Source organism: Vipera ursinii (genome assembly GCF_947247035.1).
Source record: "Vipera ursinii genome assembly, chromosome: 1".
Lineage (NCBI taxonomy): Eukaryota > Metazoa > Chordata > Lepidosauria > Squamata > Viperidae > Vipera > Vipera ursinii.
In genome coordinates, this window is record NC_139512.1 from 157,180,956 (window position 1) to 157,194,752 (window position 13,797).

The 13,797-nt window shown below is 47.2% G+C and overlaps 1 protein-coding gene across 1 annotated transcript in view; it reads left to right on the forward strand.

The window, feature by feature from the left end:
• Nucleotides 1-871: 871 nt before the first annotated feature.
• Nucleotides 872-13,797, forward strand: part of GAD1 (glutamate decarboxylase 1) — a gene marked incomplete at its 3' end in the record, with an annotated part of 57,723 nt that continues 44,797 nt past the window's right edge. Inside the window, exons 1-2 of the mRNA XM_083379502.1 lie at nucleotides 872-962; nucleotides 5,207-5,269. Coding sequence (XP_083235628.1) covers nucleotides 893-962; nucleotides 5,207-5,269 — 133 coding nt within the window. The 5' untranslated portion in view covers nucleotides 872-892. The remainder of the gene's footprint in view (nucleotides 963-5,206; nucleotides 5,270-13,797) is intronic.

A 13,797-nucleotide genomic window follows, 5' to 3' on the forward strand; every position in this document is an offset into this window, starting at 1 on the left:
CTAAGCAAACGGCATTGCTTTCTATATTATTTTATCTGAAACGGAAATAAGATCGGAAGGAAGGAGATTGCCGCAAAAATCGCATACCTACCTAAGATTGTTAGGTCTTTCGGACTGTTACAATCCCTCTCTCTCTCTCTCTCTCTCTCTCTCTCTCTCTCTCTCTCTCTCTCTCTCTCTCTCTCTCTCTCTCTCTGTGTGTGTGTGTTCTGAGCATGCTTACTGGAAGTTGGTTCCCCATTTGGCATGAATCATAATTAGCCTCCTCATCGGCCTTTAATAGAGCTGCCCTAGACGTTCCGGTCAGCTGGATCCGTCCTTCTCTCCACCGCCGGCGACACGCCAGTTATTTCCCCCCATCCCTGCCAGGAGCCAAAGGAATGGCTTTTTCAGTTTCTGAGCCCCGTCCATACACCTTCCCCCTCGTCTCGCTTAGCAGCCAGCGCTGCCTTCTAAAATCCGACTAGGTGTCGTCACCTCCAGCCATTTCTCCCTCCAACTCGCTTTGTCTGAGAGCAAGATCGCCGCGGTCGCTGCGGGGCTTCGGGAAGCGGGAATAAGGACTCCTTGTCCGCGGTGTGTACCCACACCTTCCTTTTGTGCAGGCTTCTCTCTGCACACACAGACACCCGCGCGCCATCCCCACCCCTCCTCAGACAACAGCTACTTCCTGAGGAGTTTAATAGCTTATTGTTGGCTGCAGACTCGCTTCTGGATCGCCTCCCAGTTCCCCGAAGAAAGTGGGAGAGGGAGACCGCGATCCAGGCTCTTCCGAGGAACAGGTTTCTAAACCCGCTTTTCTCTTCCATTGCAGCCCGTCCTTTCGGCGGGGGCAGTCGGAGAAAGACCGAAAGAAGACTCCTGGGACCCAAGGGCTGCGCCTCTGAACCTCATGGCCACCTCGGATCCCTCCTCCTCCAACACCGCTCAGGATCCCAATCCAACTAATTTACGACCCACAAGTAGGTCTCGGGTTTTCGTTTTGCAAACCTCGCCCGTGCATGCGTCCTCCTTGAAAGCAGGGGCTTCGAGAAAAAACAGTCGAGACGCACAAACCCCACTTCCCCCCCCCCCAAAAAAAAGACCAACATGGAAGCCTTCTTGGATCCCCCTCCTCTACCTCCGCTAAAACCGAGAGGGTGACGAAAAAGAAGCTGGGAGGGTGGTAGTGCGTAGTTTTTCTTTCTGCTTGAAAACAAAGAAACCTGATGCTGTTCCTAGCGAAAGGCGAGGAAGGGAAGGTGGAAGATCTGGTCTTGCCGCCACCTCCCACCCACCCCCCACCCCCCTCCCGCCATTGACTTGATGCTAGAGGAAAGGGCGGAAGGTTCTGCAAGCGCTCATGGCCCTTGGTGGACGCCTCGGGTCTCAAAGCGTCCTTCCCCGTTTCTTCCGCTTCAGCAGCCCTTCCTGAGGGCGCCCGGAAAAGCAGCCCCGCGGAAAAGCTCGCTGGCCCGAATTGGCGAGGACATCGGCAGGGGCCAATGACCAAGCGAGTGATGCTGCAGGTGGCGGGAAGGAAGGAAGGAAGGAAGGAAGGAAGGAAGGAAGGAAGGAAGGAAGGAAGGAAGGAAGGAAGGAAGGAAGGAAGGAAGGAAGGAAGGAAGGAAGGAAGGAAGGATTTGCCATAGCGCGTTCAGACAGCCATCCAGTTCCCATAGAAGAAACCGAGGTGGAATCAGGCTGCTTGACATAATCGCCAGAGACAAAGCGAGGAGGGGTTGGGGTGATCGAAAGGGAAGGAAACGAAGCCTGGCGAACCCCGCCAAGCAGGGAATGGTATTTGCCCTAGAAGGGCTTTCGGGGTTATGAAGCATGAACACCCAGACGTCGCTGTGAATAGCCGGTGATTGCAAGGAAGAGTGGAGGGGGGGGGAGGAGGAGGAGGAGGAGGAGGAGGAGGAGGAGGAGGAGGAGGAGGAGGAGGAGGAGGAGGAGGAGGAGGAAGGGGGGGAAAACCAAACAAAAATCCTTCCTTTACGATGGACAAGAGTTTTCTGTCTTTTCTTCCCCACCCCACCCCACCCCTCCCGACTGCAAAGCTGCCTAACTCCCAAATTTGTCAAATGACACACCGGGTTAGGGATGCTCGTTCATACTGTGCATTGCTTGGCTTTCTTTCTGGACTTGACAAAAGGAAGAGGGTTTGTGTGTCTGAGTGTGAGTGTGAGTGTGCGCGCGCGCTCGCGTGTTCCCGTCGGCAAGCCTGCCCGCCTCCTGCCCGCCATTCAAAGGAATGCGCCTCCTGCCAGGCGCCCCCGGCTGGCAATTGTGCCGGGCGCGCCATTCCCGCCCGCGCTCCCGCAGCCATTTCCTATTGTTTCCCGACGGCTCGCGGGCGCTTCCACGGCTGCCTCCGAGGTCCGGCGGGGAGGCGCGCGGAGGGTGCTGCGCGTGGGTGGGAGCGGGGCTTGTTTGATTGCCCTCCTCTCCCTGCCGGGCCCCACTTCGCCTCTCTGGCTGCCTCGGGCGGGGAGCGAGGCTGTTTTGGAGTCCTGTCAGAGGGGTTTTCATCGCCTGCCATTCTTTTGCCCGCACTTCCCTTTGGCTCCCTTCCCCGCCCTCCCGGTGTCCTTCTTGGCCCCTCCTTTTACTTGAGGCAGCCCCCCTCATTGCCTTTGGTCCTTGACAGCCCCTTCGCGGCTCTCTTAGTCAGCAACCCTAGTTTGTTTATCGTGATTCAGTGTCGAGTCTGCTATATCAACCAACTGTCCAAATTGGATATGGGTTACACACAAACACACACACACACTGCTTCCCTTTCTTTCCGGCCTGGCTTGTTTCCTCTGCCCTTCCTTTCTCCTCTTTATTTTTCTATCCTCTCTCTAGTTTTCAGAAGACCTCCCTCTTCCAGCCACACTCTTTTTCTGCTAGCCATCAATTGTCTAGAATCTAGATCATTCTGTCCAGAAAGGATGCCTCCTTGATGAAGTTCAGTTCCCAGCCTGGGAATCCAGATGTTGGAGTCCAATACATCTGGCGGGCCCAGGTTGGAGAAGACTGCAACAGGCGGCTCTTTGTCTTTGCCCATCGGTGCTGCCCCTATATGTGATCCAAAGAACAGGAAAAGCTTGCGGGGATTGAAAGCAAGAGCGGGGACTGAAGGCGGAGGGTGGGTGGAGCCAAAGTCCAGGACCTCCCCTTCAGAGCCCTGCCTCTTTCTGTTCATTTCCCAAGAAGCAATGAGAAGTAGCCTTTTAGTCCTTGGCTGTTCCTATCTTCTTAAATGCTGTTTTGGAATTGCGGAATCTATCAGATTTACAGGGAAATATGAGCCAATAGTGTCATTTAGTAACTACTCTCAAAATGCCTGAAATCCTTCAAGACTAGGGTAGGTTATGATTGAGTTACAAATGTCAAACGTATTAGAATTCTTCCATGAGGCCTTTGCAATGATATTTTAAATGGATCTCGCCTTAAATTTATTTGGGGAAAACTTCCCAGTGTCATGTAAAACCTATCTGGGTCTCTCTTCAAGTTTTAAGTCCTGTAATAAAATAATACTGTATATTTTAATCACATCATCCTCTTCCTTTTAGGATCCTGCTCTGTGGTCCCTTTCACAAAGGCAGAAATGCTCCTCTGAAAGCCCTCCTGCCAAATGGGTTCAATGAAAGTAGCATCTCACTAACCTCGTTTTAGTGGCCCTTTTAATATTTTTATTTATTGGGCACTTTTTTGGTCCAGTGGAGTTTCCAAGGCATCAGTAATTTGTTTTTCTTATACCCGTTCCATGTTCTTTATATATTTCTTTCTTTAATCCAGTTTAGGTCGTTTACTTATCATCCTCTTGCTATTTTTCCTTCACTTCTTATCCTGGGCCCTGTGAGGTACTGGAAAATTGAAAAACTAACTAACTAAAATTGAAAACTAACCTACAACATTGGGCAGAATCATTTAACTTTAAATCTTGTAACCTGTATTCTTATTTTTATTGCCCTGAGTCCTTCAGGAGAAGGGCGCTATATAAATCAAATAAATAAATAAATAAATAAAATAGGAGGAGGCATCCATTCCTAGCAGAAAAAGTCTTTTAATTTTTCTGCTGGATAAGTTACACTTGCTGTTGTGTGTAGCCCACATTTCTGGCAAAGTCGTGATTCTCATGAAAAAAGGGGAAAAAAAGAACAAGGAAGTGGGCTGCATGAAGGCTATCACCTCCTCCCTTGCTTTCAGCACCTCCAGGAATGGACAGCGCGACGCGCGCTTCAACCGCCTGGAGTGGGGCAGAGGAAGGAGGTCGGTGGGAGGGGGCGAAGAGAGCAAGCCAGATGAAAAGAAAAAGGGGTGTCTCGAAAAAGGGGGACCAAGCAGACGTGACAAGCCTTTTAATGTGCACCCTGACTCGTCAGTCGGCTGCAGCCTAGTCATGCAAGTCTGATCATCTAGTCAAATACTATTGTTCACCCAATTAATTCTTGAACTCTTCCCTGACCCCATTTCATGCTAGTTTATTTTAAGCTGCCACTTTCATGGAAGCCTGCCAGCAAATTATTAGGAGATCGGATCTCTCCCAGCTGCCTGTTTCTTCCTGATAGGACCTCTTTTGCCACTGAGCCTTGAAGTCACCAGACTCCCGCTTGTCCACACGTGCGTCCCGTCAATCAAGTCTCCCGTTTCCTGTCTCCTCTGCTATGATTCCAGGATTGCAAAGAAATAAACTGGAAAAGAGAAAAACAAACAGCTGCTCTCCCACACGAGTCACACCAAGCTCTGATGCCTTACATAGCCTCAATCCCAGGACACCGTATAATGGAGCTATTAGAGCTCCATTTATGGTTGATTAAAATCGTCTTAATTCATGGTGGGGGGATGGGGGAGGCAGAGATAGAGATCGATTTGTATGCCATTGGTGTCCACTACATCAAAAAGAGAAATGAAATGAAGTGAAATGAAATGAAATGAAATGAAATAAGGAAAGGAAAAGAGAAAGAAAGGAAAGAAAGAAAGAAAGAAAGAAAGAAAGAAAGAAAGAAAGAAAGAAAGAAAGAAAGAAAGAAAGAAAGAAAGAAAGAAAGAAAGAAAGAAAGAAAGAAAGATTTCTAGGTTGAATCAGACTTTTTTCCACACCTAAACATTGTGTTGGTTTTGTGAAATCTTGCATGTAGATTTTGCTGATTTGCCAGGTAGGAATTGCAATACAGCACTGTGAGGTACCCATTCGCTTCTGTAGGAAGTAATTTTTTTTGGTTTCTATTCCCTTTAGCCTATGATACCTGGTGTGGTGTAGCTCATGGCTGCACGAAGAAAATCGGACTCAAGATATGCGGTAAGTGAAAAGAGGCAAAAAAGAGAGAGGATATTCACACTTTTCTTGCCCAAGTCTCTCTCTCACACACACCTACATACACAGAACAAGACACACCGCTTCCTCCCTTACGCATTGTCTTGAGTCTGCAATCACTCACGCAGCTGTTAATCTTTCATAAAAGCACGGTTGTGGGTGGGTGGGGGGGGTTTTCCGCCCGGGAGTCCTGAAGGAACTAGGTTGGCTGGCAAAGAAAGTAGACTGCCTCTTTTATCTGGAGACAAGGCAGAGGCGGAATGAAGCTGCCAAAAGGTGCTCCTCCTTTTTCCTCCCACGTAGAAGTTTAACAAGGCAGCCGCTAGGTAGCCTCTTCTTTTAGAAGAGAAGGGTGTGTGTGTGTGTGTGTGTGTGTGCGCGAGGGGCGGGGTAGGGGGGAGGAACAGGAGGGAGAATCCCTTTTGCTTTTCCTCATCGGTAGGAATCGGGAGCTGTAATGTAGACTCTTGCGCCACCTACTGGTCAACGTGAGCCCCCCAAAAAAGGTGGACACCGCGGGCGGGCCCGCCGATTTTCCTATATACCATCGATTCGAGCGAGATTGACTTGCAAAGAGGCTTTCACGGCAGCCAGAGGAGGGGGGGAGAGAGGGAGGGGGAGGGGGAGGGAGGGAGGGAGAGAGGGGGGGCAGGCGCGCGCGCGCGCGAGAGAGGGAGACAGACAGACAATTTTTTCGACCCAGAAGTTGCTAAGATGGCGAGGGGAGGATGATGGGCAGGAAGTCGGGGGGTGCGGGAGGCGCTTATGCGCAGCATAGAAATGGGAATCGTCTTTGAAACAGAAAGAGGGGCCAGGTGGATGGAACAAGTGGGGAAACTGGGTTGGGGGCAGAAAGGGGCGTGTGCGCGCCTTAAGGTGCGCGAGCAGCTGCCCTGCTGGTTTGGCTTCACAGGGCTGGATTTTATTTTATTTCCCCCCCCCCCAGGAGTCATTCCCGGCTCCTGTTGCTTGTTTGTCAAGGCAACTCGCGAGGTCCCGTCCCCGCCAGGAAGCCCCCGCGCCGCCGACGGCCCTCCGCCGGCTGGGAATGGGGAGCGTGGCCGAGGCGGAGGAGAGCCTGGCTGGAAGTGCCAGGGCGGCGGGGCCCTGCGGCGCAGCGCTCTGTCTGAAACGTTTTCCACCTTATCGGCGCGGAAAATACAGACCTCCTGAGGGAGGAAGATTAACGAGGGCCTGATTAAAGGGCCATTCGTCAGGCTGCTGCGCCTGGAGATAGGGACTGGCAGCCACTCCGCGTCCCGGCCGCCCGGGAGGAGGAAGGAAAGGGAGCGGAATATATGAATGCCGTCAGATTGCATCCGCTCCAGGCAGGAGATTCATTCCGGAGAGGGTTGCGTGGCGTCTATCTCTGCCCGGGCTGAAATTTCGCTCCGACGCCTCCTTCCCGCCATTGCAGAGGGGGACGGGCCAAAGCGAGAGAGACACCCCCCCAGGTGTCTTCGTTTAACGATGTAAATTACGAAGCCCTTCTGGGCCATCCCGGTATCTGCTCGGAATGAAACCTTCCTGCGTGTGGTGGGGCCAAACTCACCAGACTAGGCCCGCTTCTCCTTCGGATACTTACCGGTACATAAATTTGCCTTCCAGCTTGGGCCGGATTTGTTTCTGGGCAAACCGAGAGGTTTCAAGACTCCTAAGCAGCAGCGCAGCCATCGAGGTTCCCTTCCTAAGTAGTTTCGGTAGGTTAGAAAGGGGGCGAAGAAACCCCACAGAGCTCATTTGGAATCGGTCCAAGTTGCCTTGGGGCCCTTCAGCCTCTTTCTCTTTCACCAATAGCCTTTTGTAGGCTTTAGTTTAGATCGTTTGCCGGCCAGTCCCTTCAATGGCTGAAGAGTGCTACCTGGAGGGTTCCCCCCCCCACCACACACACACACACACACACACAGGCCGCCGCCCAGCATTTCCCCATATTTTAATCCAGCTCAGCAGAACAGATGAAGGGAGATTCCATTGATCCCGCTGATTCGGATTGCTACGCTTATTAAAGAGTTTCCAAACCAGCGGTGCCTTCTCCGAGCCCAAGAAGCTGGACTCCCACTTAGGCGCGCGCGCTGCCTGCTTGGGAAGGGGCACAGCTGGATGCAAGAATTACAAGTGCCGTCGAGGCGGCGGCACCAGGAGCTTCTTTCAATCTGGATTATTACCCGTCTCAACAGCCGGACGACCAACTCGTCTGACTTGGGAAGGATGTCTTTCCGGTGCTTCTGGGGAGCGAGCTGGTGGGAGGGGGGCTCTGCTTGAAGGGGCCCCAGGGACTCTCGGAGCGAGGCCTGCTGTCTCGCTGGAAAGCTGGGTGTCCATCCCCGGCGGAAAGTGGCCACTTCTCACGACAAACAACGCCGCGTTTTAAAAAAAAAAAAATGAAACGAGGGCGCCCAATCCAGAGCAGGGGGCTGGACTAGAAGACCTCCAAGGTACCTTCCAGCTCTCTTCCGATTCCCTTGTGCCTCCGCCAGATCCCTGGACGGTCCTCGGGCGACTCGGGACTGGATTTGCTTTGCTTCCCGCCCTGAGGCCGCTTTGCAAAATGAGAGCGGCAGGCGACCCCTGCCCACGCAGAGGAAGATGGTCTCCTCGGGGCTGTGGGAAGGGACACTGCAACTTGCCCCCTAAAGGCCCGCCTAAACTTCAAGCAGCTGAGACGCGGAGGTGGGTGATTTTTCAGTGGGTTGAGTCCTGCCCTCCCAAGTCATTACCGAAGGAGCGCGCCGTTCCAGCCCCATCGGTGGGCCGGACAGCCTGCCGGAAGGGCGGCATCTCAAGGCAAGCGAGGCGCGGGCCGGCTTCCACGAGGAAAAACAACCCCCAAGTCCCGGAGCTGCACTCTTGGTCTTCGGCTTTGCAAAAAACCTCGCTCCGATTCTGAAGGCGCCCAGGACTGAACTATGTCATAGAGGCAATTCTGGGAAAACGCAGGCCGGACTACCAAAAAAAAAATTGTGCTCAGGGAGGAACCAAAACTTTTAATTTAAGAAATATTCAACGCCGTTATTTTTTCCTTGCCTTTCCCCCCCCCTTTTTTTTCTTTTGGAAGAGGGAGGGGGAGATAAATGCTATCCCGTTCAGTAATCTGAGTGAGTGCTTATTGTTGTTGTTGTTTTTAATTTACTGCAGTGATTGATTGCCATTTTTCTATCTGTGAAGGTCACTTAAAACCAATCGCTTAAAACCAATGTTCGATGAACTCTGACGAACTTAGAGTACTATCAGAATATTACCCTTGTTTTTCAGCTTTCGGGTTAGGTTTCCAAGTTATTGATATATAAATAATTTTTGTCTTGAGAACTAGAAGCTTGGCAGATTATTGTTCTCCAGTAGGAAGAGAGAGAGAGAGGGGGGGGGGGGGTCTGGAAAAGGCAAGGGGAATTCTAGCTGTGCAACTGCCCTTCATCTCGGTGGATTTCAGCCTTCTGGGTCTTGGACTCAACAAGCAGGAAGGCAGGTCCCCTTGGGGGCTGCGGGGCTGCGAGTCACTTTGGATGCAAACTTGTTCGCTGAGCTGTAATTGACTTCAGTGGGGTAGTTTTTGAGTAGCCATTTCTAGGACTGAGGTGGTTCTATCCAAGTACAAGCACATTCTGTTGAAAGTAAACGTTGCTGGGAATAATCCAATTTACTTTTTTTTAACAAGCTGACTATCTAGATACATCGATCCTCTCTGGATTTTTAGGGAGGAAACATGCTGGATTTACTTATACATTAAAGAAATGCACAAAGAAAGCAGAGTTAGGAATTGTTCTGTGCCCCCTCCTTCCCCAAAATATTTCTCAGGAGGCTGAGCAATATTTTAACTGGATGATAACTGACAAAGGCTATGAGCTCTGTGGTTCAGGGGAGGTTTAAATCACTTGAAACATCATAATCGAACTCAGTAATAAAAACTAATCCAAGCTCGATCCTAAAAACAAATCTATTACGCAAATGGGATTGTTTCAGGTAACATAAAATTGAGGGAGGATGTTCAAAATGCAAATAAACCCAAATAAAATAGCTTTCAAATTGTACTAACAGGCTAGTTTCCCTTGAGTGATTAAATATCACCTCCCTAAGAAACCAGGAAAGAACAGATAATTATCAGCATGAAGAAACACAACGGTTTAATGTCCCTCCTTTGATGTGAATGGTATTATCCACCATGGGCTCAGATGCTTCAGTTTTCTGTTTGACCCCTGTTTGTGGGCATTTTTTTCCCCACACCAACAAGAAAAATAATGTCCATTTTGATTTCTGTTCAGATGTGTCAGTGATTAGGAAAGACTCTTTTTGCTTGAGATAAACAAGAGTTGAGGTGTAATTTATGCTCATGATGCCTTTCCCAAGCATAACCAAATACCATCTTCTCCTCCATCACCACTACAACCTCTCTCTCTCTCTCCCTTCTTTCCTTCTTCCCTCCCTCCCTCCCTCCCTCTCTCTCTCGCATTTACATCTCCATCCAAGGAACCCAGAGTCAAGAAACACATTTCTTGATTTGTAGTCGACAAATGAACAGGGATGTTTTTTTAAAAAAATCCCTGCCTGGCCAATTAGAAAGTAATCAAGTGTACATCATCTACATAGCTTTCCTAATTGGCCATGCTCTCCCTTAGGTAGCACAAGGCTTTCTCCAATGAAGTTTTAGAGAGTATCCCAAAATTCTATACAAGTTTTCAAAGAAAAGGAAATTTAGGCTTCTGGGTAGCTCCCTGAGGTTTGTAACATTTACCTTGACTCTTAGAATGCAATTGACCTCAGGTCTTCTGCAATAAATCAAGATGAAATCATCCGACATAAATTCAAGCTATTTGGAAAAAGAAATTGAACAAGAAAGTATGTGTGGGATCATGGTAGAAAGAAGTTTTATATTTGTCAGATTTCTCAAAATGGAGGTTTAATTTATAAAATGAGCGGGCCAAATCTAATCTGTCAGAGACTTGATCAGAGATCAGTGCTCTTGTTCTAAACTTGTCTCATTGGCATCTGTGATTATATAGTAGTGATGAGGTGAAAATATTTTGCGTCTGCTCAGAAATTCTGTTTTGTGATATATAGTTTTCAGAACTTGAGTCTTGGCATTACCCCTGCTGAGTGATGGGTCTTTGGGAAAATCCTGGCCCCAAAGTAAGGAACAGAAGGAGTGTTCTCAATCGCTAATAAGGAAAACAGTAGAAAACTCTATGCATTATACTTTAGGTTTGCATGATATACTAACTACTAGACTAAGTGAAAACAGGAATGAGTAGTTTATGGTTTCTCAGGCTTTGGGACCCCAGCCACTATCTATACCTAACATTTTCTGTGAATCATTTAAGTCATAATATGGCCTGTTTATTTGTTCTGATGTAACCTTCATGAGTGCGGCAACTGTATGTCAAAATCCGGGTTTTTGATTTAGCACTTTGTGTGAAACCCTCCAAGAAAGCCAAATTATTTATTTGCAGACTTTCCCAGCAATCCAGCTAAGATTTTACTTTGGTGCAGATGCAGCTTGCTAGTACAGCCTCCTCTTCTGACTTTTTTCCCCATGAGCTCTTGGAAACTCAAATGCTTGTGATTCTTTTGTAAACCCGGTGGCCTATTAAAAATATTGTCTAAATGTGGTTAGAGGATGGTGATTCAGAAATTCATTCCACAGGCTTTAAGAAAACCTACTTTTCATTCAGCGTACAAAGTATTGGCTGTCTCAGAGAGAACCCCAAAATATATTTGAGTAAAAGGATCTCTATGCCATCAACTGAAGCCAGGAAATCCTTTTTCTTTCCTGTGTTCTATTCCAGCCTTCTCAGCAATCCGACTCTATAATCCAAAAGAGGCATTGTCTCGTGTTTCAAATTGAAAACCTCCTTTTTAATCATGGACAATTTTCTCCCCCTTTTTTAATTCATAGGGCTCAGCATTTGAAGCTAAAACAAATGAGCCATGCACACAGGATTTCTCCCTTTCTCTCTCAGTTTATACATGGAGAGAAGTTGCCATTTTATAAATATGCATCTCATTAGCTAATATTATTTCCTTCCTCCTTGGCTCCAAGTCCTTTAAAACCTGCTTTGAATAAAATTGCTTTCCCTCGTGTGTTTTTTTTTTAAAAAAAGAGTTTTACAGAGACAAAGCCAATCAAATCTCATTACCCTCCAGGAAAGGAAAGGAAAGGGATAGATAGGCAATCTATTGTAAAGTAATTGCCTAATCTGTACTTATTACTTTAACCTCATGAAGATGCAGCCACTTGGTTAATGTATTAGTGGAAGATTTCCTGATGTTTCATCTTCATAGAAGCCTGGCTTAGTTTCTAGAATGACAATAAGTAGGTTCCCCTTTAAACAAGGAGTAGAGGGCAGCCCTAACTGGCTGTGGGCAAAATCTCTAGTTTTGGTTTAATTCAGTTTTCTTTTAAAATCTGTTTTTTTTTTCTGGTTGCATTGAAGAAAAGAAATAATTACCAGATAGCTCAGTGATGGTTTTCAATTAGCCTGGCCAAGAAAGATAGAAAACCCAAATTAAGTAGCCTCATATTTTGGTCACTTGCATATCTCCCATCCCTAGAAGATAAAAAGAGATAAAATCTCTTTCAAATCACTCATCCATGTAGGGTTCCCACACACACACACAAACACACACAGCGTTGAAGTGGTTGCCCACTGCTATCTTCTAGGATGTTGTTGTTGTTTTGTAGTTGTTTTTTTGATATCCGTGTCTTGTCTTCAAGTCTGGCTTTTCCTAGTGGTCATCCAAGTAATAACCAGGTTCAAGTTGCTTAACTTCTGAGCCAAGGCAAGGTTAGCCTCGTGGAGTCAGGTGTTTGTTGAAGAGCGGAAGGCAGCAAGAGTGATTTGCTTTCTAAAGTTCAGTGCAGACCTGCTTAACTCTGGGCAAGCCCAGGGGTAGGCAACCTCAGCTCTTTTATGACTCATGGACTTTAACTTCAGCATGGCTGGCTCAGGAATTCTGGGAGTTGAAGTCCACGAGTCATAAAAGAGCCGAGGTTGCCTACCCCAGGGCTAGACTGTGTATTGTTTCCTTGACATTAATCCCAGTAGCCATGGCCAAAGGCCCTCTTGGCTAAAGCTGATGGGATTTGCAACTCCAGAGAAGAAGAGGTAGGCAATGGCAAGTCCCATAAGCTGATGTTTTAAACAAGTTTAAAAGCTTAGTTATTGTTTAATTCATATCCTATTCTAACATCCGTTGGGGAGATTTTGCTTCAAGATGGAGACCTGCTTAGTTTTTCCTTCACATCTAATGAAGGTCTGTTTTAATTCCAGAAGAGGATAATCTCTAACCTGGCATAAAACATAAATATCTAACCTGGCATACGGAGATATGGCTGTATTGATATTCTGAACAATGGCACCTGAATTTGTACATCTTTTAACTAAATAATAAGCTAAATTTTGTGTTTAATGCTTAGTACAGAAAATAGAAAAGGTCCAGTTTGGTCTTCTTATTCAATGGCCGTGTTAACTCAATATGCTACACCAAGCTTTCATAACCATGTTTTACTGAATAAATCAGGGCTGGCTAAGTTCAGAGAGCACACAAACCCCAAACAAGCCAGCTTAATTTTGATTAAGCTTATACCGTAGTCTGAGCCTAGCTATTAACTAATTTCACACATTACACCAATTCCAATTTTTGTTTATTTTATGCCATCAGATTGATATTCCACCTTTTACTTAGAAATTCAAGACAGAGTACAATGCGATCTCTTTATCTCAGCACCCTAACTGCTAGGCCTTACTGCCTTGGTTAAATGGTTGTCCATAAGTAAGGTACAATTGACTGGCTTCACATATTGAGGTAGGCTAAAGCCAGATGATAAAATTATAGCCTGGAATGTCTGAATCCCACAGTTGAGAGAATTTGGTCTGGTTAGCCTTAATTTTGCCCACCAAAGGATGAAGAGCTACAGATCTCATCAACCATGAAATGTAATTGTAAGGATTCTGAACCAGTCAGGGATTGAAAAACCTGGCCACTCCTTCCCAACCTGGTCCACCTCACAAGCTGTTACTTGGATGGTGGCACAGAATCACTTAAATAGACAAGAACTGAACCAGGTCTCCTTAGTACCTTGGGGAAAGGCCAGCGTTTCAAATAAGCAAAACTCTGGACTTTGCAGTGATAGTTTAACTTGGACCTTTTTAAAAACAAAAAACAAAAAAAACCACACCTGGATAATGGCCACAATTTTGCCAGCCTAGCTGTCAGGTGCAAAGAATCAGAGCCATTCATAAGATTGCAGCATAGAAAATTTATTTATTTATTTATTTTTTATTTTAATTCCATTTATATCCCGCCCTTCTCCGAAGACTCAGGGCAGCTTACAAGCTTAGCAGTAGCCTTCATTCTATGTATATGCCTGCTTATTAGGGCTTTCACACACACACCCCAAGCGGCATTATTAGCCCACTGCTCCACCAAGGCTCAAGCCTAATACGCAAGAATCTGCTCAAGTAACGTTCGATGCTAAATCGGCACCAGATAAGGGTCAACAGAACTCAAAACGGCTCTAA